Consider the following 26,970-nt stretch of genomic DNA (forward strand, 5'->3'; position numbering starts at 1 on the left):
AGGGAAGAAAGTACACGTGGGCAGTAGATACACTGTCCACTCTTCTACCCCAAAGAAACCATTCAACTAAGTCAATGTGCTCAGTTAGATCCACCTTTGCCCTTGCAGCAAACTCTGTCTACTCCGGCTTTTCAGGATGAGCAGGAGAGGGATGGGTGACTTCCTCTAGCAGCAGAATCTCAAGTCCAGAGCAATTACAGCATTAACCTGAAACATCTTGGGTTTTAAAGCTCCCTGAGGTTCAACAAATTCCCCAAAGACCCAGTATATCCACTGATGATAGAGGAAGAGTGAGGATTTTAGGTTTATAGCTGGTGCCTTGTTTTAATGCCTAATGTTAGGTGGGATGAAATCCAAGCCTTAGTCCATATATCAGGTTAGCCTAGACTGAAAGAAAATTTGCTTTCCTCCCCATATCATGCCACACGCAATCTCTCCTGGCATGCCATGCTTCTCTACCCTTACATTTGTATCTGGCTACTTTTTGTTTGTTCCAATCCAGAAGACTGTAAACCACAAAGATTGCTGAGTTATCCTTGTGTCCCTGTCCTTCATCTGGTTCATTTGCAGGAGGGAATAATGATCTGTCACCAAGGTAAATTCACTGCCCGGCAGATAATGCCACAGTGTTTCTGCTGCCCATTTCACAGTAAGACATTCTTTTTCAATGATGTTGCATCTCTGTTCTCGTGGGAACAGTTTACGGCTGACATAGCAATAGTAGTAATAACAACTTACATTTATATTGTACAGGGGATGATCTTTACTTCTCTCTCCTAATAGTGGACTGCTCCCAGTCCTACTGCAAATGCATCCTTCATGGCCACGAGAGGCAGAAATCTGGATTCACTATGCTCAGGTTGTCATACTCTTTCCATCCCTTTTAATATTGCTTTAAATTAAGCTCTGGGCCACTACCAGCACACTGCCCTAAGACTTCCCTTCCTCAAATCTGTGGGGTTCCCCTCCTGCCTCAAAACACAGCCATCAATCTGCCATCCATCCTTTCCTGCTTCCCACCTCTGCCCTTCCTCCTGCAGCTTAAACTATGGCATGCTCTGCTGTACGATAAAATTGGCTCCCCTCTGCATGGTGTGGGGAATGTCGATAGCTCTCTGCATTCTGCTATTGGAAACTTCCTAAAAGTGAATTCCCTGATTTTTAAGGACTCTGAGGTACATAACATGTGGGCAAATTGCAGGAGGTCTGCACTGCAAAGCTGGTCAGGTGGGGACACCCTCCAAACACCAGCAGGTTTTCAGATGGGGATGCAGCTGTCAAAGAGCCTTCTGTTACAGGTAAGATTTTAAGGGTAAGTAGAAAAATAACGGGGACAGTGGTTCAGATTCCCTGCGAATGAGTGTTACAGCTACATAGGAAGTATTCCTTCCTTACTATCCTAGGAGAAGAAAGGACAGCAAAGGGTTTGATCTGCCATGGTCTGGAAGATAGTGCTGACTGACACCCTTGTGCCTGGCTGGTAGGGAACTGCCGGCCTGTGCCCTGGCTCACCTAGTGACAGTGGTGAGGCACTGGGTGAATGCTCCATCCCTGGCAGTGTTCAAGGCCAGGTTGGACACAGGGGCTTGGAGCAAGCTGCTCCAGTGGAAGGTGTCCCTGCTCGTGGCAGGGGTTGGAACTGGATGGGCTTTAAGGTCCCTTCCAGTCCCCTTTAGGGTCCCTTCCAGTCCCCTTTAGGGTCCCTTCCAACACAAACCAGTCTGGGATTCTATGATTCTCCTGCTGTCACGCAGCACTGCAATGAGTAGGCACTGTAGGGAGGGACACTGCTGGGGGATGACATGGCAGTGAGCCCATGGGAGGGCACGCCGTGGCCACAGGTTGGGATGCAGCCATGTCTTCTGCAAGGGCCATAGAGAGAGAAGAGATACGTTTGGATTCTCTGTAGCAGCCCCATCATTTCTTGTGCCTTCTGTGCAAGGAGCAAGGTGCCGACTTCTCATCCCAGAGTGTGGCTTGAAGCAGGTCCCCTCTCTTCAAGTATGAGTGAGGCAGGGTGGGAGGTAATGATTAGAGGCACTCTAAAATGATTGCATTAATTCAATCTTATGAAAATGGAAAACAATGGCAGTGTGTAATAATAAAACCCCACTATAACCATGTACATCTCTTGTTTACCAGCAAGTGCTTCACTGACTACAGATTTACGCTGGAGCACAGCTGGAAACTTTTCTCCTTTAAATTTAATCAGTCTTTTTTTTTTTCCTTTTTTTTTCCTTCTTTTTTTTTTTTTCCCTTTCAGAGAAAAATGCCAGCTATCAGACGTGTGTTCCCATCCACTCCTAAGACTCCTCAGTGCAGTGCCTGGAGGTGATAGTGTGAACTCACTCAAGAATGTGAAAGCATTTTATAAATCATTTGGTTTCAGCAGGAGGGGGAGAAAGAGGGAAGGCAGAGGGATGATAGAGTTTACAGCACATACTCGGCTGTAACTCCCAACTGTCAAACTTCAGCCTTTTCTTCAGTTGCAACAGTGGTTAACAGAAAGATGTTAAGACAGCAGACACGAAACGCACGGTGTAAGCAGCACATTTAATCAACCAGCACCTTTCCACCACCCCACCACCACCATCTACCCGGACACTATCACAGCCCATTAAAAAAAAGTTGTATAACTGAAGATAGGGCACTGAGGGGAAAAAAGGGAGCTGAGAGGAATAACATGGACTGCTGTAAACAACTCGCGGCACCCTTTGTGTCCCAGATAACAATGGCAGGGCTGAAGGAGTGTGTTTACAAGCGTGGCTCACTCGCCTCACCTTCCTCCTGCCCCCTTTTGCCGCAGCACTCCTGGGAAAATATTTGCAAACCATGGCAAATAAAAGTCTCCTTCTCACTTTCCAAGAAACGGATCCGGTACTTTTCCATTTCGCTCACACTACGGCCAGGCTTCCAAGGGGATTTTATTCTCGCAGCTCGGTGAGACTCACCCTAAACTTGCTTTCCATTTCCTGTCTAGCAACTTCTGCCACTAGAAAGTTGTACCTGCAATTAAAACCTAGTATCTATAGAAGCGATGAGGCTTTGTCTGGGACCCTGGTATCACCAAACTGTCCTCCCTTGACAACAGCAACAGTCTAGCATAAAGGAGCTGTGCATTGCTCTTCATGTGCACCTCCGTTCAGGTACACAACTTCAGACTTACAAAATTAAGGTGCTTGGAAAGCACCTGATTAACCCATGAACCTGTACAACGTGCAGATCATGGATGTACAACATGGATCATGGAACCCCAGACTGGTTTGTGTTGGAAGGGACCTTATAGCTCATCCAGTTCCAACCCCTGCCATAGGCAGGGACACCTTCCACTAGAGCAGCTTGCTCCAAGCCCCGTCCAGCCTGGCCTTGAACACTGCCAGGGATGGGGCAGCCACAATATATAGATTATTTCTGAGTGTGCAAACCAACTATGCATACAAAGGTTAGAATCTATGTGAAGGAAAATCACCTTGTACTTCTAAGCTAAGGTATGATTCACCCAGGCACTACACTACACCACACACAGAAACCAGAGGAAGGTGTGAAATAGCAATATACATTTTCATAGTATAGATATGCATTTGGAAAGGCCTAGAGTCAACAGAGCACCTCCTGTGTCGGTCAGGAAGTCAGAACAAAAGAACACGTGAGTGTGAGTGAGAATGCACGATCCCTTATCGCAGCCCTCAGCAGCGGCCCTGTGCTGCACTCTGACATTCACATCCAAACCACAGAATCCCAGCCTGGTTTGTGTTGGAAGGGACCTCAAAGCTCATCCAGCTCCAACCCCTGCCACAGGCAGGGACACCTTCCACTGGAGCAGGTTGCTCCAAGCCCCTGTGTCCAACCTGGCCTTGAACACTGCCAGGGATGGGGCAGCCACAGCTTCTCTGGGCACCCTGTGCCAGCGCCTCTGCACCCTCACAGGAAAGAACTTGTGCCTAAGATCTACTCTAAGTCTCCCCTCTTTCCATTTAAAACTACTCCTCCTTATCCTACCACTACAATGAACCAAGCTCTGAAGCAGCAAAGGTTTAGGTGCTGATGGCCCTAAATATGGTGGAGGATAAGTGTGTAAATAGGAGGAAAAATCCAGCCTGTTCTGAAGTGCCAGGCTGACGTCTTGGGGGAACTCTGATGCTCTGGGTGGACTTGCTGGGCAGAGGAAAGATGTCCTCCCTTGGCTGCCAGGGTCGAGCAGTCTGCCTTCACCCTCTTCTGTCCCCTGCAGCTTGCACAGCGCTCCTCTGCAGGGCACAGCTCCCAGCACTCGCTTTTAACTTCCAGTGGTCTGACCACAGAGGGCTAAATTTTGGCCAGGGAGCGCTTCCAATCGCATGAGAATTTGCTGTTGCGATGTCTGAGTGGAGAGCTCCCACTCACTTCAACAGCCGACTGGCACTGCTGCAAAGAGGCTCTACCTAAATAGATGTGAAGTAATGAATACTTGGGATAAGCGACTGATTTCAGAGTGTGCTTTTATCCACAGGCCCTGTATTTATAGTTCAAGCCTTTTCAATTAATACGCACACCCTAAAAGAATTAAACTACTAATTATCACATTTTCCCGTGGTTCACAGAACTTTCATCAGATCTAGTAAATGAAATCACGAGTTCAGCAGAAGAAGCTTTACTGCGCCAAATTATGTCAAGGGTATATCATGGTGATAATAAAAGATCACTTGGTTGGAAGCCTAACCTAGAAGGTTGGGGAGGCGTAAAAAGTTCACGTTTTGGATCATGCTGCTCTGGTGTGGGCGTTTTGTGGGTTTTTTTCTTGGTTATTGTGGAAGGCAATTTTCCTGCAAGTCAATTTTTCCCTTTGTCTTACATTACAGGCATTAGGAAATTCTTACATCGAAAGACAAATAGATAGGTTGGGGGTTTTGTTTTGCCGTTTAGGCCTTGGCATCACATTCTCTTTCCACTAATCTCTACTGGACAGCAAATTAAAATGATGCCCATACCACAAATAAACTCCTTTCCCTAAGTGCCCAGCTTCTTGGTGGGCATTCCAAAGCATCCTTCAGCCTGTGGTCTGCTCCGGTGGTAGCAATTACACTGATGCAACCCAACTCTCAGATGTTAATTAAACAGCAAGTCTCTCAAGGAGACATACAAAAACCCCCCTGGTTGTAGTGAAAACTGGAGCGTGCTCACAGCTCCAGCCACCCTTCCCAGGACCCCAGGAGTTCTGGTTCACATAAGCACCGAGGCACCTCTCAACACACAAGGCACAGGAGCTTCCAAGGAGGGGGTTCCTGGCCAGCTCGTTTCCAAGCTGCCCTGTAGATGGCCCTTGCTGTTATCTCATGGATAAATATATGCTGGAAGGAATGGAACAGAGCAAGAGAACAAAAACTGTATTTTGAAATGACTTAGAATAATCATAGCTGTATTTATGCACCTTACCCACTGGAAAGGTTCAATGCCTTTTTCCTATACACACATATGGAGAAATAAAAACATAAACTCGAGCCACATTTTGATTTCTCCTTTCCTTTGCAGCATTCAGCCACTCCGAGTGTAATGAACGTTTCATGTCTTTCAAGCCCTGCTTTGTCATGCTATAAGCATTCATTTCATGCTTTGAATATTTCCTGTCATACTCGCCTTGGATGAGTTTTTTGTGGGAATGCTTTGCTTGTGAAGGTTAATGGTTAGCAGCAGTGAAAACTGAAGTCCTCTGTCAATCCTCAAGTCTCAAACACTGCGGGTCTCTGGAGAGAAAGGCTCTCCACTTGGCCCCAGCAGAGGCTGCAGAACTGACCCTGACTGACGACCGCGTATCTCATCCGATTGACAGTCAACACCCTTCGCTGTTGCCATCACAGGGTCCCCTCAAGAGAGTGCCAGTTACTGATAAGCAGGCTAAATCCTGAGCTAGCAGAGGACCTGCTAAATCCTGGAAATGGTGTAACTGTGCCTCACAAGCTGCGACACAAAAACATTTGACTTCGAGTGTGAATCTCAATGAAAATATGGTAAAATACAGAAAAAAATGGTGTTTTCTTCCCTAATTATTCAGATGCTTCTTTGTGACAGTCATAAAACTGGCTGGGAAATACAGCTGGATGCCGCAAAGTTTCAGATCTAGACAACTATGATTAAAAAACTGTATTTCTAGTTCTAGTTGGGATGTATCTGTATTGAAATAAGATGAAAAAAATGCAAGACTAAATCACACATAAGTTAAATTTATAACCAGACGTATCTGCTTTTGTTTCCTCGGGAAATGCTGGCTCTCAGAACTGCCTACATGCACTCTCTTACAGGGGGTGATGAAGCATAGGTTGGCCCTCATCAGCCCTTCATCAGCTGATGGCTCCTGTCAGAGTCAACAGCCGATGCTGTCCAGCCCTCAGACCAGCCCTATCACAGCTCTCCTGCTTGGCCACCGCTTTAAGCCTGGACAAAGTTCCCCAGTGCTGTTCCCGGCAGACAATGCCATCCATAAGGGTGCAAATCTGCTCAGAATTTGGTCCTGGCAAGTTACAAAGGTGCAAACAAGCTGACATTAGCAGGAGCTTTGACTTCAGCGCCAGCTATGAGATTCCTTGCTGAAAATGCTAAGGGCTTTTTTTTCTTTCTTCAGGCTTTTTCTGAAGCAAAGTTAATTTTAGATTAGTCCCTCAGGCTGTGATAACTTCTCAGTGTTGCTCTGTAAACAAGAGAGGAGAGTCTTCTTGCATATATAAGATTCGGATGCAAACGATGCAATGAACAAGAGCACTAATAAAAGCTGCCATTACTGTATTACCGTGTTTGCAACTCTAACTGATGGAAAACTCCTCTTCAAGGGTCGGTTTTCTGCTGCAAAGGAGGTGCTTCAGGGATGTTCATCATCTGAGATGATGCACTTTCTAACAGTACCAGTCTCAGCATTGTGTGTTTAGAGAACCACTCATCTCCGTGTATTCCTCAGGTGGGAATTACGGGGACTATCCAGCTGGCCCTTCAGATACCTCAATTCCTGCTGCACTTGCAGCACCTCCTCGGTAAGTGTGAAGCTGGTTAGCATCACGCTCAGTCACAGCTGGAGGCAGCTGGACTCCCCCTGAAGCAGCAGAGATGGGAGGTCAGGCATGGCCTGAGGAGAAGGGATGGCCTCAGAAGGCAGGATGTTTCTACTAGTTAAAAATGAATCAGAGATCTCTCAGCTACCTTTTAACTTAAAACATAGTTGAGAAATAGGGATAACCACAAAGAACAGAGTTGTTGCTAATCTCAGCTTGAGAAGAGGGTTTGAACAGTGAACTCAGCATCCAAGAGGAGTGCCTACCCCTTGGGCCACGTGGGCACCACTTCCACTGCCTGAAGCTACCCCACTGCACAGAACAGGAATGCCAGGTTTTGGGACCAGAAAGAAAACACACAACAAGGGCCTGGACTCTGCAACCTGCCAGCTAAGGCAGAGAGGTCTTTCCACAAGCTGCTCCTGCATTTTACCAGGTTGCACATAATCCCCTCCTTCCTTGCAGCCAAAGCTGCGTTACGCCTGCCATGACCAGCCTTGCCTAGAGAAGGAGAAAAGGAAACTTCTCTTTGCATATGTCCCCACTATTGCCTTCTCTTTCTTGAGGACCAGCATTTCTTCCTTTATGTTTTTAGGCATGGAAAAGTAAGCATATACTCAAACATTTTTTTACGGGTTAATACTCAAGTCCAGCCCTACTTAAGCAAAGAATTCACAGATGATATTTACAAGTCCAGTGTAATTACAGCAGGGTTGAAAAACGAGTTCTGTGAGTTACGGTACATCATTGGTTTTCTTTTCTCCTCTGTTTTTTTTCCCCCTTAATGTTACAAGGAACAATGTGCCTTTCATTTCCTGCAGGGCTGTTAAGGTACTTGCAGCTCAAAGCAGCAAGAATACATTAAAACTAAAAAGCATTTGGTTTGAGCATTAAACATTTTTGGTTTTTAGATACAGGAACTGTTTGAGCAATGAATTTGGCACACATTTGGACTCAGCTGTAATGATGACTGCTGCCTTGCCCACTTGAAATGGTAGAATTTACCAACTCCCTTAAAAAGAAGTTGCTAATCTACAATTAAAGTGGTTCGCTCCCAACTTGGAGTTATCAAATCCTATCAGTGGTGTGTAGGAAATGACACAGCATTCTTCTGCTGTACCTTTACGCTGCAGTTATTAATTCCCCAGCACTACCACATCAAACACAAACATTGCCGGGTGGATGTCTGACATCCATTTACTGACAGCAGTAACACAGTGCTGTACCACAATTATTAACTCCCTGCCTTTCTCCGGAGCTAAACTCCTGATGGAGCAGAGCAGGATTTGACTGTTAATAGCCAATACATCTCTGGAAGCTACAATCACAAATATCCCCCCTCTGCGGACAAAAAAGACTGAAAAGTTTTCCTACAAAAGTTTAAAATAATCCTCCTGACAAAAAGAAACTCCATCTGATGGCTGTTTCCACGCCCGAAAGTGAGAAGTAAAGCCCTAGAGAGAGTCCACGGCAGTGCTGAGCCGGGAATTCAGTTGTTCCTGATCCCCTGGCATGCAGTCACTTCACTACATCAGACTAGCCATTTTGTCATCCTCACTTCACTGAAAACTAGTCTGTTTATAAGAGACACCACCAAACCAGTGCATTTAACAAGCTTTTAAAATCAATAACCTTTTTTTTTGATTGGATGAATTGCAAAATCACCTTGCGGTGCCAACTGAAATGAAGCTTTTACATACCATTAGGCAACTACAAAAGTGGGGAATTTTCCACATGGGGTGTTCCCCCCAGCTGGTCAAAAAAAAAACCCCTAATTTGAGCAAAATAGCAGGACATCGGAACACGCTCCTGCCTTTCAAATGAAGTTGCTGGCCTCTTCCATCATCCCTCCTGTGAATTTCCTCACCCACATCACAAACAGACAAATTCTGGGGTTTCTTCCTCTCCCCAAAAGCTCCTTTCCCATTCTAACAGACCTGAGAGGCAGCAGCACTGTGCACAGTGGTTCTATGTCAGCTTTATCCCTAGTCTTAGGACCATGCATGCATGAACAGGCCCGGCCTCACCTCCATATTTGCTTTTTGTGACCATCATGCTGGATACCTCTCTCTTGAAGAAAATATTAAATACTTAATATTTGTATAAATTTGCACTAGTGATCATGAGAATGACTGCCTGAAAACTATTCTGGCTCAGTGAAAGCTGAAAAAGAGGCTAGAGTTGGTGTTAAAGCCACCACTGAGAGCAGATGTCACCATCTCCTCTCTCTGTGATGATGCTCCACCAGAAAATGCAACTGTAAAGCCCACTAGAAAAAAAAGAGGGGCCTTAAGAAAGAAAAGCTTTCTTTCCCATGAACTTCACTCTAATGAAGGTTAGACATATAGGCTTTCCAAAATAACACATACAATTTAGAATGATAAATTAAAATCTATAGTAGGAGGCCTTCTTTTCCAGGGCTGTATAGTTGACCCTTCTGAACCTACATTACTCAAGGTATGCAAAATATATGTGTATAATAAATAGCTCTAGAATTTATGGAGTGGAACAGAAAGGATATTAACAGGCAAGTAGAGAGGCTGTATAACCCTCACAAGGCCTTTAAAGATTTATTATTTTAAAATGAAGGAATGCATGCATGTAGAAGGTAGTACTTAATCGATACACTCTTTTGTGCCTTCCAGAAACACATGCAAAATGATTCCAAATCTGCCCTCAATCTGGTCATTCCGCTGTCAGCATCAGCAGGAATAAGATTATACACAATGCTATTTTTCTTTGATTTAAAAAAACCCTCCTCCTCTCTGTGTGGGCTCATTCCCACTCTCAGTAAAATCAATTACGAGACTCCCATTGACTCCGGAGGGATATGGATCAGGCCCTGTGGAAGTGGGTCTACAGCAAGTGTAGAACAACGCAGTTAATATGATTTATTGTGTCCGTTCCTGTGCGTGCAGTTTTTCATTTTCTAAAGCCTGCAGTTTTGCTTTCATCCTCACGTTCAGTAGATAAGAGCTGCAGATCTGTGTTGATCTACACACTGGGTACACTGCGAGCTGGGGGCTGTGTGTGCTGAGAATGAGCTCAGCATCTGCCCAGGGGCAGCAACCCCTTTAGGGCCAACAGACTGTGTTAGAGGCGTTTGTAAAGGAAAGTCTCCCACACAGGCACTGCAAAAGGTGCATAATCAGATGGGAGGGTTCTGCTGTGGTGGGGAAAAATACCCTTTAGTAAAAGAGAAAAAGAAAAATCCTTTTCCTGTGTATTAAGGAAATGAAAAGTACCTTTTGCAGGTCACCAGTGAAGTTCCAAGAATTCACTGAAAGCTTGTTTCACAAGGAAGACTCAGGCTCCAAATCAGAGAGATTTCATTTCACTGGGCTCTTACAGATTTTACATTATTAAACACTGACACTGCTGCTTTTTGGGGCGGTTGTTGAGTAATAGGCTTCCTTAAGACTAAGAAACAGCACGCTAAGAAGAACTGGTGGTTTAATAGCTGTGAAAGAGTATTATCTAAATAAGAAATAATAACATGCTTGGTGCCTAATACTTTCTAAATTAAAATATGATTTAATAAACATAGGCAACATATTCCCTACCATAAAAAAAACCCAGAGCAGAATTGGCAGAACAAAAATCACAGTTTAGTCAGTTCTTCTCTTAACCTCGCAATCCTTTGGCTACAAATTAGAATTTCTGTGAACAGGATTGATAAAGGAAATGAGGCACTGTCGATCAGAGACGGCAGAAATGTTTTAAGATGGTATGTTTAGAGATGAGCAGCACAAAATCTATCAAAATATGAAACCTTTCATATTTCAATGGCAGGAAAATACAGGAATCCCAAAAGCCAAAATCTTATCAGCCCAATCAGCCCTATGTTCTATGTCCTTTGATATATGCTGGTATTTTAAAGGTTTTTATGTACCTAAACATCTTCTTCTTCCCTTAATTCTTTAAACCCTGGTCCAAATGCGGTCCGGATGTGAACGCAGCCCTTCAACCTCACTCCCACTTGCAGCTTGGTTGGTTGCTAATAAAGTCCCCAAAATACACTCTAAACACAGATACAGTTGTAGGGATTTGAGGCAAAAGCAGTTACATGTTCTGTGAAAGGGCAATCACAGTTGTATTATTATAGATACAATATTTATACATGAGATGGTGAGAGATTTTGAAGACATAAATCCTTCACACAAATTCTTTCCTGTGTATGCACAGTGGACCCCAGTACAGCGCATGCCCCATCTACATCTAGGTCTTACTAAAAGAAATTCTGGGTATGTATGAAAAGAGTCAAAAGAAACTATTAATCATAACCACTTTCACTTTGGGAGACATTATTTCTAAGTCCTAAATGCAAGTAGTAAAACAAAACTCAGTTGCCAACAGGGCAACAAAAATTATTGAGGTCTACCTTATTTAAACATAAAAAGAGAAGCTGTTCCCTTACACATGTTCTTATCCTTTCACATACAGTCCCTACAGAAATTATGGAATGATTTTTCTTCAGGCTGCTTTACAAAGCAAGCCATTGGCTCAGTAGAAGCTATTTCTTCTACTTTAAAGAATATTAATGTTCCCAAAAAGCCACAAACCTACTGCTGCTTCCAAATAATCTCACACTGCTGCCACCTGAAACAACGGGATTGAGAACATATAGAGGAGAAGGAGCAACAAGTGCTAGTTGAGCCTCCCTGACCTGCTCACCCATAGCATCTACAACCTTTAAAGAACACCGATGACAAAGCAGAGGCAACGCCATTAGCACCGGTATCAGTCCTGCAGTGGTACCTGCCTGAGCAGCTGGGATGTTTATGGGTGTGCAGTCCTGCTCTGAAACGGCAACGTTTGGGAGTGTGGCTGCTCTGTTTTGTTTAGCAGATTTTTGCCGTAGAGAATGGGTCTGCAGCAACATATTTCAAAGCAACCATTTTGTTTGGTGGGACTGTCTGAGATCCTGCGCTCTAAAATGATGGCTGGCCACATACTGAAAGTTAGGTACTTGAGCGTGTCATGTGAGAGCATCAATAAACAAAATGAAGTTAAAAGCACATAGATAAAAATGAAAGCGATGAAGCACACACCCCTAGGGGGTCATGACTCACGGCCCAGGGACTGAAAGCCTTTGCTATGGAGGAATAAGGATAAGGGTTGCATACAGCAGGCTCTTTAATGACATCTCCCTAATTAAAATTATCTTAAAAGGGGAAAAAAATGTCTCTCTCCAGGACTAAATGCTACCTGAGGTTAGTGAAACAGTAGCATTGTAACTATGAGAAGAGTACACAACCTATCTGTGGCTATCCCATGCCAGTTATTCTGAATCATCTTTTTATATTAGACATAGGGAAAAAAAAAATCTTCAGAAATATGGGCTGTTTTAATATCCCAAAGCAGGAGCAGCAGGTAAGAACTTACCATTTTCTGGCTGGTCCTTAATATCAGCTTCACTTGGCTGGCTGGGACTTTCAGATTGACTTGAATCTGAAAAACATAAAATACAGCCAAAAATTACAGGGTCTGCTGTGGAAAATAGATCAGAGGCGCCAGACTTCCTCAAAAGGCTGAGAGTACAAACTAAGGACAGGAGTGTTGCACTAGGACATGATAATGCAAAAGTCCCGTGCCCAGGTAGTATTTTGCTAGCCAAAAAAAAAAGGGAATCGTGTTTATGGCACTACACAGAGTGCTTGGGGTGTGTGTTCGCATACATTAGGCTTTGAGAATCCTTCTTGTTAAAGAAGGCATATTTAAACTACTCTCCTACATGTTTTTTGAATGCAGCCTCTCTGTTGTATACAAACCAGAGCCTTAATCCAACACATAGTAAAGTCTCAAAACATATTTTCAAGCAGGCATATAAAGGTAACTAAGCAACACTACAGAGTCGTGGAGATTGTTGTCTATGCATTTTCTGGAACAAAAATCTGCCAAACTGCCAGGAGAGCTGATTTTAGTCATACTTTCACAGTGCTGACAGTGCTACGTACGGCATCGCCGCTGATTCGCAGCGGTACAAATGACACTAAGATCCTGGATGAACTGCTTTAGGACCGGTGTAAATCCTGGGTCCTGCAAACTCCCAGCTAACACTCGCCAAGGAACACAATTTATTTGCCTAAAATAATAAACTGATCTATAAAGGGATGTGTGTAAATAGGACTGGTTTGCATTTTTTACACATTATTAACTCTACTTTCTGCGAAGATGGTCGCTCTTTGGTTTGAAAGTTAATCTTAGGTGAAGCTTTAGTCAAATAGTGTTTTCCTTCTGAATTATTTCCATCCCTATGAATTGGGAAAAAAGGTGCCCATACCTGTGTGAAAAAATATATAAAATAATCCCCCAAATGACTGTTTTCACAATTAATACAAACAGAGAAAGATTCTTTTTCTTCCCCTAGGAATTGTTCTGGAATTTATTGACCCCATAAAAAGTTTTCGCTGTGAAACAAAACTTAGGAACCGAAACCACTTGCAACTGCACCAAAGGCATCCCCCAACCGTGGCAAACCTATTTTCTGCCTTCACCTTGACTTTGCAGAGTTTGGAATTGGCTGTCTGAAATTTGACCACATTTCAGTGAGAAGTCAATGCAAGATCAAAAGGTCACGCCACCTAACTGTGATTAAATTGAAAATCTTACTTCTATTGCAAGAGTGATAACACCACCCCTTCTTTTTCTTTGAGGTATTAATAGTGCTGGAAGAAGCAGTACTACTAGTGACCTTGGGTCAAGCAATGCTAATTTATTGCTTGAAAAAGGTTCCTTGCTTTTAAGCAAATGAAGATTTTAATTACCACGGAGCACTATAAAGAAAATGCCTATTTTAAATATTCAGATTTTTTTTACCTGCTGACTGGATGCATTAGGTATCATTCAGAAGCTTAGAGGACAATCTCGTATAAATTAAAAAGCCACAGGTAAAAAAAGTGCTCACAAACCAAATTGTGATAAAATTTCAGAAGAGGAATGCTCAGAATATTTAGCACAGGAAGCTTCAGCCCTGATGCTTCTCTTTGAAATCAGTGAAATTCTCCTAAAAAGTGATCTGCTTCTCACTGTGGCCAGAATCCATTTCCTCCCTTCTGGATTTATTATTTTTAACAATTTCTCCAATGAAACCCAGTGACAAAACATTATTCTGCAATTTTGTTTTAAATATTGATCTTTTGAGTTATCTCTGAAGCTCAAATCAGTGACAGCACATAGACTTAACGGGTAACGTGCATGGTGCTGTTATATTCTGGACACTGCATTTTGGCCGCAAGTTTTATGTTTCTGATACCACAGAGGTAGAAACAAAGGTAAAATATTAGGAACATAAAATATTTTGTTAACATTCAAAATTGACATTCAACTGATTTCATTTTACACGGCAGGCATTAGGCTCCTGCTTATTTTTTAAGTTGTCCCTTTTCCTCAAGGCTCAATCAGCATTTGGCCTTAATATTTAAAGTAGGGTCAGAATTCCACAGAAAATTATATATTGGAAAAAGTTACTGCAGAAATATGGGACTCAAAGGACGTTTTCCTATCGCAGTGTGAGTGAATCCAGGGAAGCAGGGAGAGGGATGAGGGCTCCGTGACGGCTCTCAGCCCACAGCCTGGCACCATGATCCCAGCCTAGCCCTGCGGCCGGTGAGCAGCCCACGGAGCCAGAGCTGCTCCTGGATTTGGAGGAACAAAGTACTTTTGTTTGCGTGGAGCTCTGTTTTCCCAATACCAAAGCCAGTGGCACAAGACAGATCTACGGGCTGTGGGACTTCTGTTTGCATACTGAATCTTAACTTTCTTCTTTTATTACTGTGGCTACTGCGATCAGGCTTTTCCTGATTCGGCTTCCCTGTAACCCACCCCTTCTGCTGAAATTAAATATTAATTCCTCAAAAAGACAACAAGGGCTTTTAGCACTATTCTTCCTGGAGAGGCATGGGGCAATAAAAGGCAGGATGAGGTAGAATTAAAACCAATCGCCAGCGGTTGTGATCACAGGAGGCTACCGAAAACATGCACTGGGCAAGCGTATGCTCAGCATTGTTATGCAAGGTGGCATCTTGTGGAAACCCCAGATAAGAAGACGGAGTTAAGGCACTTAGCCAAAATGTTTATATGCAGAATTTTGCTTCCCTGATTTTATTCAGATGCTGCAGATGATCCGGTACATATAAATGTGCCGCCACATGGTTAAGGGATTGGCAAAATCAGAGCCGTTGTATTTTACAGTCTTGCCTAGGACGAGAGAGTCTTGCTCAGGCTCCACCGCTCGCTCTCTGCTTTTGCAGCACTTGGCAGGAACTCCTGTCGGGGCTTTTTTGTTGCTTTTGCACATGGAAACTTTACAATTCCAGTTTTGGGGATGTGGAGCGGTTTGCGGGCTCGGCTACACCGGGAAGGGGGAATGCGTGTCCTGCTGAGTCAGTCAGCCAAACAGGTGACCGGAGGAATAAATTAATTTTTACCCATACATAATTGATATAAATGGAAGATCGTTTTCATAAGCATTTGCATTAAATCAATAAAATCACTTACTATAGAGCCGTTTAACAATTCATTTGATTTTCTCTTTTCGATATATTTGATAGCCACTCTGCAAAACAGTATACACTTTATGCCTATTTTCTTTAGCAACAACACTGCCAGTTAAATTCTACCACCTGCAATAATTAGAGCCATTGGAAAACATACAAAACAAAATATACAGTAGATGCGAGCCCCTCTTGAATCCACGGCCCCCTGCGGCAACGAGTTTCATTGGTGCCTTAAGCTAAGGCTGGTAGGAAGCCAAAGAATCTGTATATTACAATAAAGTGCATGTATTAAGGGGAGGATTTAAATGATTTCAGATGGAGTTGGAAATATTATAGTGAGGAACCACTATTAAGATTGCTGATTAAAAAAAATAAAATAAAAATCACCAAGGAATCTAGTTTGATATTTAAGGAAGCTTAACCTTGAATAGCACAATGGGTTTTATTTGGGGGCTTTTTTAGTTAAAGAAAAGTTAGTGGTTGGAATTCTTAACCCTCAAGCAGCCAGAGTTAGTACTGAGTGCGTATATGGGAGTCCAGGTTATTGGACGAGAAACACTCAAGGGGACCTGCTATCAACTGTAATCACGGGGAAACAGGATAAAAAGCACATTGAAGCTATTTTACTCTCTACTTCCAAGCATCAACTATGAGTAAAGGATAAAGAAAAAAAAGAAAACAACAACAAAACAGGCTAGTTTTTCCAAAGTAGCATTCCCTACTACGCCTCTATTCTCCGTTCCTCTTTGAATCTGTTTCTTACGCATACGCTACCGCAGCACTACAGGGGAGGGTTACACCCAAGACCCAGGTCTGAGTGATCTCCAAGCGTAAGCAGACAGGGACCTGCAACTCCAGGATGGAAGCTCTGGACTTCTCAATGCTCAGTTTTGCCTTTCAGCTGCAGCAAGGGCACAGCCCCAGCCGGGCTGCACGACGGCTGCGTGGAAGCAGAGCTCAGAGCGCTGGAAGGGAGCGCTCCATTGTTTGGAAAGAATAAAACCTTCCCAGGAAAGTCTGGCCCGTGGACAGGACCAATGTCAACAGACTGACAGTGTTGTTCTTTTTTGTAGACTGTGACACAGACGGTGAAGAGTTGTTAACACTCATGAACCAAAAATACCCGCTTCAAATGTTATGGCACTCCCCAGTGCTGAACCACCTCATGGCTACCTGACTTGGGAGACACAGGATGATTTCTTGGTCACCCACACCTTCTCCACACACCACGTTTTCCAGCCTGGGGTAACAGTGACTTGCAGGGACCGGCCTTATTGTCTGCACAAACTCAATTCATTGCTGTTGAGCTTATTTTTTACCTACGTAGAGCCCTCGCTAGCAGCCAGTGTGGTAACTCAGGTGCAGATGCATCTGTCCTCCAAATGGTAAAGGTGATCCCTGCATAGTGGAGTTAAAATACTGCTGGTGATGCCGGATGAGCCAGGCTCTGCTGCCACTGGCCATGCTGAGCCTGCTCCTCTGCACCATGGGCTCCTCCACGGCCAGACCAGCACCTCACAACTCCAATTTTCCATTCATATCATGTTTTAGGTTGTGTGTGTGTGGGGGATATTGTATAATAAACTGACATATTTTATTCAAGTTTCAGAGTCCTATTTGTAATAAAAAATTTATATGGCTGGGTTGTGTTCATGCAATAAATTTTTCATCTATAATTTGGGGCATGGATTCTACCAAAGATTTATATATGTTAAAAAAAAAAAAGAAAATAATCTAAATCATGCTCCTTTATGTACAGTCTTATGTGGTGAGCTTAAAGGATTTACAAACAGAAACCAGCACCAGGACTGAGGCTCTTTTACACTCGCTTTCCCTTCATTATACATTATAATATGAGCACATAGGGCTTACTCCATGTATGCTACAATTATTATTTACGGCTATTTTGGTGGCTACTACTATTTCTTTTAAGGAAGGCCTGGCTCTCCGTTTAACTCCAGCCATGGCTTTCAAGTCAACTTTTATAGGGAGTTCAAAGTGCTTCATTATCATACACCTCACCGTCACACAGGCACATATCCCTACCAGATTTCCAGTTTTATTTTCTACCCGCCTGTACAGTTCACCCCATCCCTGCTGCTCTCGAATAAGGCTCTGCAGTGGTAAAATCCCTGCGGTGCCAGCCTGGTTGGGTTTGTTTTTTATAAGGCGAGGACTCTTAATTCCTGTACACTGGGAAAGAGATTATCTTCGATAATGGAAATGTAAATCAAAGCTTGCTGTTGTTTATTCCAGACAGACATTTGTGTGTTAAGTCTGTTTATCAGGCAACACTTTGTCTAAGCCAGGAAGTAGTCAGCCTTTGTAACAAGATGTATGCAAATGATTTTCCCGTGAGCCCTTGCCACAAAACTTTTGTGGCAAAAACCCTCCTTGTTACTTCACCAGTAAGACGCTCCTAAGCTACCCCGTAAGTAGACTAGCAACAAAACAGCTAGCTAGACTATGCTGATGAGTTTGAATGAGACCAAAACATGTGCCCACAGTCTGTTGCTCGGTATTGTAAGCAGACTTTGTGTATTACATCTGTTTATCAGGCAACACTCTCTCTGCTGGGGAGGCTTTGTACCAAGGTAGATGCAAACAAAGATCCCTGCAACTCCCAGGCTAACTTTTCTTTGGACGCAGAAATTCCTGATGACTTTCCTCTTCGTAGGGAAGGCGAACGTGAAACTTCACCGAGAGGCTGCGAGACCCGAAAGCTGTATCAAAAATGGTTTCATTTTAAATCAACTTTCTTTGTTCTCGCAAGCCTATAAATGATTTACTGCTATCGTGTGATAGCCTAGAATGTGGGGAATCTGTGTATTCCCATATTTGTTCCTTGATATTACAAACAACTATTTGATTCACTTCTAAATGTTTGTTTTTAAAACAGTTTACAGCCTTTGATTCCTGCTTACTGATTCCTTTCTGGAACATTTTCTATTTATTCCTTTGCAGTAGCAAACGTTAATTTTGACTTAATTCAAATTGTCATCAAAGGCTTCCTTAAGAAACCCCACAGCACAGATTTTGTTATAATAAAATATTCTTAAAGTAAACATCATGCAACTGTGGGGTTGTGTGCTGTTTTTTTCTTTAATTCCAAGAGATACAAAAATCCGTTACCCAAAGGATTCAAATTGGTTCAGCCCTTTTTCCTAGACAAAATAAACACTTTAGGACTTTACTTGTTTGTATTCTCCTCAGTGGTGCTGTATGCATCACCAGCTAAAAACAAAGAAACTTTTAGCTGCTCAGACAAAATGCAGAAGCTCCCCAAACAACGAAGCGGGGGGGTGGGGAGGCATTCAGAAAGTCTGACAGTCCATTCAATATAGGGATGATGGCCATAATGCATCCAGGGTCCCCTTGCTAATTAAATATGCATTGGCACAGTTTTGATCGATGCAAGCCATGGATCAGATGACACACCTGCAAAATCTTGAGCCCAGAGCTCCCAGGAAAAGGAAAATACAGGCTGTCTCCTTATCTTTGTTTTCAAAGGCTCTCAATTTCTGTGCTTAGATATCTAATTTAATTCTCTCACCCCTCAGCAAACTGGATTAGGAAAGTCAATACTGCCATTGTGCATCGACAGGAACACACAGCTTTCCTTTTATTCAATTTAGCCATGACCTTTAGACAAAGATAATGACAACTGTCTAAAAGTAAGGTAAGGCCTTAAGGAAGACCCTGCTGAGGGGCCCCTCTCGCTTTCCCTGGCTCCTCCACCCGGAAAAAGCCCACCAGCCATGGAGCCAATTCAGAAAGACGCTTTCTTCCCGGATGGCAATGGCTGGCTTGGCACAGCAGCACCCTCGAAGGGCTCTGTCCCACCCCGAGGAGAGGGCACACCTCGGAGTGGGCACCAGACCCTCCCGAGCCGTGTGCCGAGCGGTGCCAACGTCTCTGGAGGAAGCGCGCGTGCCAACAGCAAGTGCCGACCGAGCTCTTGCACCAAGAGCGATTGTGCTTGCCCTATTTTCTCCTGTTTGGGAAACAGGAGGGTCAGGCAAGTGTCGCCGGGAGCACTAATTCCTCATTTCTGGCTCCGATACTTGGGAGTAATTGTAATCCTAGAGCTAAGTGCATGGCGCGGGGAGCCGCACACAACCACGCTTGGCTGCGGCAGGAGGAGGAACCGGCACACGGATTTTCCTGGAGCTGAGCTGAAGCCAATGGAAATGACATTACTTTCCGATAGGTCTCGCATCAATATTTTTAGCAGCCTTCCTACAGGAGATAGTATCTTCCTAATACATCTGTAAGGGAAGGACAGAGAACATGCTCTAAGCTAACGAACAGCTATCAGGCACTAATCCACTTTGGTACCTACAGATACAAGGTTGTACCTGAATCAGTGATTTAAGCATCTAAAAATTCATATTCATGGAGCAGCCCAGCTCCACAAAGCGTTAGCTTCCATACTGCACAATGCTTGAATCCTGCAGTCGTTTTTTTAGCTGCATTTAAAAATATACTTGGCATTTCTAGCTGTGGACCAATATTTTTCTCATGTCTTTTTATACAGATTTGGAGGGAAAGATATTTGTAATGGAAAAAAAATATGTGCAAAGTTGGATTGCTAAGTTTCTGTAATCTTGGGAAAGGCAGGAAAAAAAAGCAGCCTATGTAAGAGCTACAAGAAACCATATGGATCAACAAGAGCTGCCCTCGTATCCCTGGGAAATATAAATTAACCTACATTTCATCATCATAAACCCCAAAATAAAAAATCTAATTAGAGTCTCTACCCTCAGATTCACTTGGAGGAAATCTGCCTATCCCCCTCACCAAATGATTTACAGTCCTTCGCCCCATTTCTTGAGAGCGATTGAGATTTATTGAATCATTCCAGTTTTTAGAAAGCTTCCATTTGGATCTGAACGGGCTTCCGAGGCATATGCGGTGCTCCGTTATTTAAAATTAATTGCAGTACAATAATTTGAAATTGCTTCACACTATAGGAATCTCAAGTGCTTTGAAATATTTCAACCATTCTATTTAGAAGCCATCAAACTTCCGAGCACAGGCATCCAAGAATTGTTTTAAAAGCCAAAGGGCCGTGCTGATGATCCCAAAGTGCAGGTGAGGCACGGCTCTGGGCATGCTCAGTGCACATGGATCTGGATTTATAGAACAATTCACCAAAGTCTGCCTGAATGTCAATCTTTAATTAACAAAAACGGTGTCTGTAATAATTTCAAGCCCTTAAAAATTTCTAAAACTAGAAAAGCACTGTTATAAAATAATGGCATACACTAAAACTATTATTACTTCTAATGTATATTTATAGAACATCCTTTTATCCTGGAAATTAAAACATCTTATTAACATTAAACTAAGCTTTACAATACCTCTGTGGGAAAGGTGAGCATAACTATGCCCACTTTACGCAGGGCTGGAGGAGGCACATAGAGGTTAAGTGATTTACCTTCAGAGGCACAGTTACTAAAAGGAGTAAAAAGCATGGGGCTGAGCTCTCGAGCCGCTGCTCTGGATAATAAAGTATCACTCCCACCAATACAGCTATTACAATGGCAATGGCAGCAGCAGTGCCCACTTAGGAAGCCTTCAACTACACTATGTAGGAAATTACTTGGTAGAGTGGATCCAAAGTCACCTAGAAAGGATATTTCTGCTCACTCTCAGCTTCTGTTTCATCTGCCTTTTTTTTTTATCCTTATTAGATATTTTCAAAGACAAGAATTCATTTCTTCATTTTTCTCCAGAGCATTTTCTCACTCAGTTTAACAATAACAACAGCATTTAGGATGACTAAATAGCTGGTTTTGCAATGCCTGACTTCATGTATGAAGGCAAGTGAGGATGAAACTGTGTAATGAGCAAATCTGGTAGCTTTGGTCAAAGCCTCCAAGTCTGCTTCTATGCAATTTTACACTGGTGAGTAAACCAACATCAGCAAAGCAGGATTATGTCCACCATATGGTGAGACTCCATTGGCGGTAGTACAGTCACCCAATTAATCTCTATCCCCCACCATCCCCTTGTTATTTATTTATTGTGACAAACTCATCCTTATGGGACCCGAGGCAGGGAGCTGCGTATTCCCAAGCTATTCTCGTCAGTGCCCATCCTCATTCTTTATCCGCGCTGCCCAAGCAGTAGCTGCTGGTCTGTTACCTCTCCTCTGGCCAAGATGCGCGGTGCTGCAAGGTCACGACCAAGGAGGCTCTCTACATTTTCTGTAGCAGACAGGAATAAAGAGTTTTCCAAACCTGCCATCCATCAAAAAGCCAAATAAAACCCACTCCCTGACAATGAGCGCAGCCTTCTAAAGCTGCTTTCCAAAGTTCGCCTTCCTAACATCACATGAATAACCTGTTTCTGGAGACCATCCGAGTGTTCATTTATTTCAGGCTGTGCCTCTTGCTAAGGTCTCTCTGCAGCCAGAGCCATTCAAGACTTCCTCAGCCAGCAAAAACAAAGGAAAACCTTCACCAAATCAACAAACCAGGCAAAAGCCCCAACCTCCTCCTCCGTTTTCCACCTCTCCCGCTTCTCCTAAAGCACGGGTGTAAAAGTCTCCTTGGATTAACCAAAAATTCAAGTAAGAATCTATACACCAAACAGAATAAATAATAACTTAAGAAAGGAACTAATATCTCAAAGAATTTTGGCCTATTTTCTCTATTAAGGATTATTGTATTTCACACAGGGGAAAACGATGTTGATGGTAAAAACATGTGCTATTACTTAAGGAATAAGCAAAAGGTGAACTAATATTCCAAGGGGGTTTTGTCAAGGACAGATTAATATCAGGCTACCAATGGGGCTATCTGAACTGCTAATAGTAGTTCAGCTACTATTTTTTACTGTGGTTCTACACTAGCAGCCCCATGTTCACAACTCTCTTTCACTGCGATGTACCTGACACTTTTCCTTCTGGCTCCCATTTCACTCCCTGTTTAGTACATATTTGGTTGCAGTGGCCAAATTTCCCCTTTATTTAATTCTTTATTAATTTCTTTATTTCCTGGCAGATCTCTTTTCCTTGTTCTGTGCACTCGGAGGGGTTCCACGTGGCATGTGAAAAATTTCCATTTCAGGTTTTCTGAAGCTTTATGCGGAATGAAACTGTTGGCAAAAATGCACCGATATATAAAGTTATACAGCAGAAAAAGCTGCTCCACAGTTCCCTTTCCTCCCTCCCTGCCTTTTGCCTTTCTTTCCCTGAAAATAACTGCAGAAATATTGCCATGAGCCCAAAGCCTTTCTCAAGCTGAGAAGTCAGAGGATTTTGCCCACAAAGAATTGCCACTGATTGCCACTCCCTGGATATGTTTCTACTCTCACAATAATGCAGACTGCGAAGAAGAACAGAGAATTACCATAAAAATCAGGACGTGTTTTGTTGCATCAGTATCATGTTGGCATCAACAACATAGACTTGGGCAGAAAAAAAAGCAGCCTTTTGGTAGGCAGCCTACTTGTTCTGCGATTCTGCTGTGTTTGGAAGCCACGCAAGTGGGAGATGAAGTTAGAAGTCCAAGTAACATCATGCATGCTCGGTACGGAGCCACCACACTGAGGTGTAACAAAATCTAAGTTGCAATCATCATAAATCATGGAACTGTAGTTACATCTCAAAGGACAGTGGATCATTACAAAGACACGAAAGAGTTGGGCATATAAATATATATATATCATGGCTTATATAAATATTAGGGCATATATAGATAAGAATCATACCTTATATATGCTTTTTATATATACATATATATAAAAATATACATTATACATACATATAAGGTAGGATTCCCAACCCACACACCTTGAAAAAGATTAGGGTTAATGTGTTGACTCCGAAAATACAACCAGAAATCCACGTTCACTTGGTCCCAGTGCTGCAGAACCAAATTCTGAGGAAGAAAATTCAACCCAGCGAAGTCCAGGGCTCTCAAACCCTACAACTACAGTGTGTAGACAAAATGTGAATCAAACTTTCCAAGCCACGGCTATGATCTGATGAACAGACAGCTTGACTTGATTACATTTTTAAGTTTCAGTTTCTATTTCTGTTTTAAGATGAAAAAGATCATAGAGTGTCAGAAATTTGAATACTGAATAGCAAAAGCTCTTGCAGGTTTAGAAAGCATATAGAAAAGCTGGCAAAAGAAAACGCTATTCCATTGCCACCATCTGCTTTCTGGCATATTGAAGAAACTTTACTAACAGCAACATTTTCTTGCATTAGAATATCTGCTAATTAGTTTTGTTGTAAATTTTTTTAGTTTAAATTACCTTTTACACAGAAGGCAAATAGCCAGTTTTTTTGGCTGGCTACACCTTACACCACGTCTGATAACATTTTCACATGAAGTTCAGTTTGCCTCCTATTTTTCTATCAAAATCCTATCTTTAGCATAGCCAAAGCCTGCAAAAAAAACCCCACTTTGCCTTGCTGAGACTAAAGAAAAAAACATCAAACATACGAAGTGTTAAAAATCGCTGAATAACTCAAAGGGAAAAAGATAATTTTGAAGGCGTTTTGGCTGAAATCTATTTTCCTTTGAATTGCATGAGTGTTTTAAAATGTTAAAAACACTACAGAGTGACTAATGAATGTAAAAGAATGATAAAGAGTATGGGTCCAGTTATCAGTGATGTGCCTAAAACAAAATAATTTTGGACAGTCTGCCATGCAAATATTGACTAAAATGTCATAAATAATGTCTGCAACAAAGGGAATCCTGCAAAGGAATAGTCTGTGGTACTTAATGCATTGTAGAGAGCGCCTTGTAGCAAGCAGTATGTTACAGAGCCTGAAAACTTCGGTCGGACAAAAAGAGGCAAAAATTTCCCAGATAAAAATATTACTAATGGTTTCTTTGGGGGGGTTTTTTGGTTGTTTTGGTTTTGGCTGTTGGCAATTTTTCTGTGGTTGTTTTTCAGAAACAGGCCTTGCAAAACGTTAAAGGTTACGTTTGGAAAATGGTTCACTTAGAAGTGGACTTTCCAAAAGAAACAAGTCATCCAAAAATTAAAAATAGACCAAATGTAACCACCTTATTGAGTTACGACGATTTCCTCTGCCATCTGAAACAGTATTTTCACTCATTTATTTGCTGGCAGGGCAGAGGCTGTTTGCAGGTCTCTATCATGCTGTACTGAAGTAAAATGGAAAGACATTAAGTCTACCGCTGCCCTGGACTGGAGCTGAGAGATGGCAAAGATTCTGTTCAAGCACTGCACAGGACCTAATTCTGCCTCAGTTGCAGAGCCCAACTCCACTCTGCATGTAGGGTTAGAAATAAAAATGCAGTCCTAGGAGAATGACAGCAACACCCAGTTTTGTATTAGGCAAAGTACACAAGAAAGGCTCAGAAATTGCTTCCAAAATCTCATCATTTTGGTCATTTTATTACTTTTTTAATAGCCTTAAAATATGAAGTCAAAATGAAGAATGACACTGGAAGTTGCATTAAACAGCTCCAGGTTACTTGCATCTACACTGACACTTTGAGCTATGTGTAATCACAAACAACCCAGTCACTTTTCCTGAAACAATCGGGCTACAGTGAAACCTTCTGTATGTGTTTTGAGAAATTTCATTTCTGAGAAGAATTTCACAGCCACCGCGATGACAAATAACAAAGATATTTTCCATTTCTAAAGCATCTTTCATCCAAGATCAAAGAACTTCATCAACATTAAGTCTCCAAGTACTCCTTTGAAATAAGAGTACTATTAAACCTATTTTATCTTTATCTAACTTGAGCTATTATCTTTATAAAATGCCGGTTACTGTAATATCTCTCTAGGTGGAGCATGACTATAGGTTAAGTAACTTCACCAGAAATACTTAGTGGATCAGTGGTAGAACTGACAGCATGTGGAGCAGCCAAGAATTCTAAACCCTTCCTCCTTCCTAGGTTAATTAATAATATATAGATATTTGCACATATATATATCTATCTATATATATGCAAACTGACTTAGGACAAAAAGACCCTCTACCATCAGAGGATTGAGGTGCCACCAAAGTAAGTGAATATCTGGAATCAGCAGGCACATAAAACGGCTGGTAGGAAATGCTGCCCAGTGTAGGATAGACGGACAGATTCACACGTGTGTGCAGGTAACAAATTACGTATTAAGAGAATGAGCATGCATTTGCTATTTTCAAAACCTTTTGGAAGAAATGAAGCCAAACTTTCATAGCAAAGATGAAAAGTCTCTGCAATGAAACCTGCCCAGCCCAGTGAGGAAGGGGGACGCTGGCAGCCAGGAGTGTTGCTGTGGAGCTGAGACCCGGAGCTCAGAGCCAGGCTTTACCAGCTGCACCACGGGTCACCCACAAAAAGATTGGTGGGGTGTAAGGTAGGGGCTGAGGCTGAAGAATTTGTTTAACACTAAACCGATGATTATTTAACAATTAATCACAGGCTGTGTCACAACCCATATAACTCAGTCTTTGGGCCAGGCTTATTCTTGACATAACCCAACTGGAATTACACTGGGGATAAACTTAGCGCAGTATTTTCATAAGGCTCCTTTTCTTATCATTCCTGCAATCGGTTGTATGTGGCTATAAATGATGTTCTCATGTGTGCTTTGTAACACGGATGAAATGTTACCGACCATGTTCTGAAGCGTCAGAAAACAGCGTACGCTCTGTGAGTGTTCGTGGTACCCGCTCTGGATAAAAGCAGCCCCTGTTTTGAGAGGTGTGCTTTTAAAACCCTTTGTGGTTTTGCAGCAGAGGAACCGTTGGACAATGAAGAAAAACATTTCAGCTCCCCTGAAAGTTTGACTGTTCCTTTTCAAACAATACAACACAAGCTTTGGGACATACTGCTGACACAGCAACACCAGTGCCTCAAAGAAACTGTGGGAAATGTCAAATTTATGGTCCTATGGGTGATTGGTGGAAGGGTTTTTCCCCCCCCTCCAGCAAGCCTCTGTCAAAAACAGAGCCTCTAGAAAGTTTTTGGCTACGTCCCAGCAAAGCAGAAGGAAGCTGTATCCCACACTTCCCTTGGGACTTAATGAAATATACAGCCTCTGGGCTTCTTTCAATTTGGTCTTTCAGATTGCTAAACCAGTGAAAGAAGGATCCTAGCTGTCACAAACGTCACATGTTTGGGGTCACCTGCTGCTCGGGGGTTCTCATGCCAGTTGTTGACATAATAAGCACCCCTTACACTTTAATTACAATTCACAGTGTGCAAACTCTGCAATCTGCTTTAAGGCAGACAGTCTTTTAAATCAACACTAAATTCTACTACTGTTCGAGCAGAAACGGGAGGAAAAAGATGTCCAGCTGACTGAATAATTGTATTCAAATATTTGTGATCCTGAAGAAAAGTAAGCACTAGCCAGTGAAAAGAGCAACTGTCTTGCCTGTAACACTTCAGAATGCGTCGTTAGGACTCGACTCGCTTCTCACAGTCACGCAGACGACGCACGTGAGACGTGTTCGTTTG

The 26,970-nt window shown here is 42.7% G+C and overlaps 1 protein-coding gene across 6 annotated transcripts in view; it reads right to left on the bottom strand.

Annotated features, from left to right (window-relative positions):
* NFIA (nuclear factor I A) overlaps positions 1-26,970 on the bottom strand; it is a 258,085-nt gene that overhangs the window by 106,017 nt on the left and 125,098 nt on the right. For all 6 annotated transcript variants that reach the window (XM_080623780.1, XM_080623779.1, XM_080623778.1 and 3 more), the window contains exon 3: positions 12,402-12,467. In XM_080623780.1, coding sequence (XP_080479906.1) covers positions 12,402-12,467 — 66 coding nt within the window. The remainder of the gene's footprint in view (positions 1-12,401; positions 12,468-26,970) is intronic.

The sequence above is a fragment of the Psittacula echo genome (genome assembly GCF_963264785.1).
Source record: "Psittacula echo genome assembly, chromosome: 7".
NCBI classification, from domain to species: Eukaryota; Metazoa; Chordata; class Aves; order Psittaciformes; family Psittacidae; genus Psittacula; species Psittacula echo.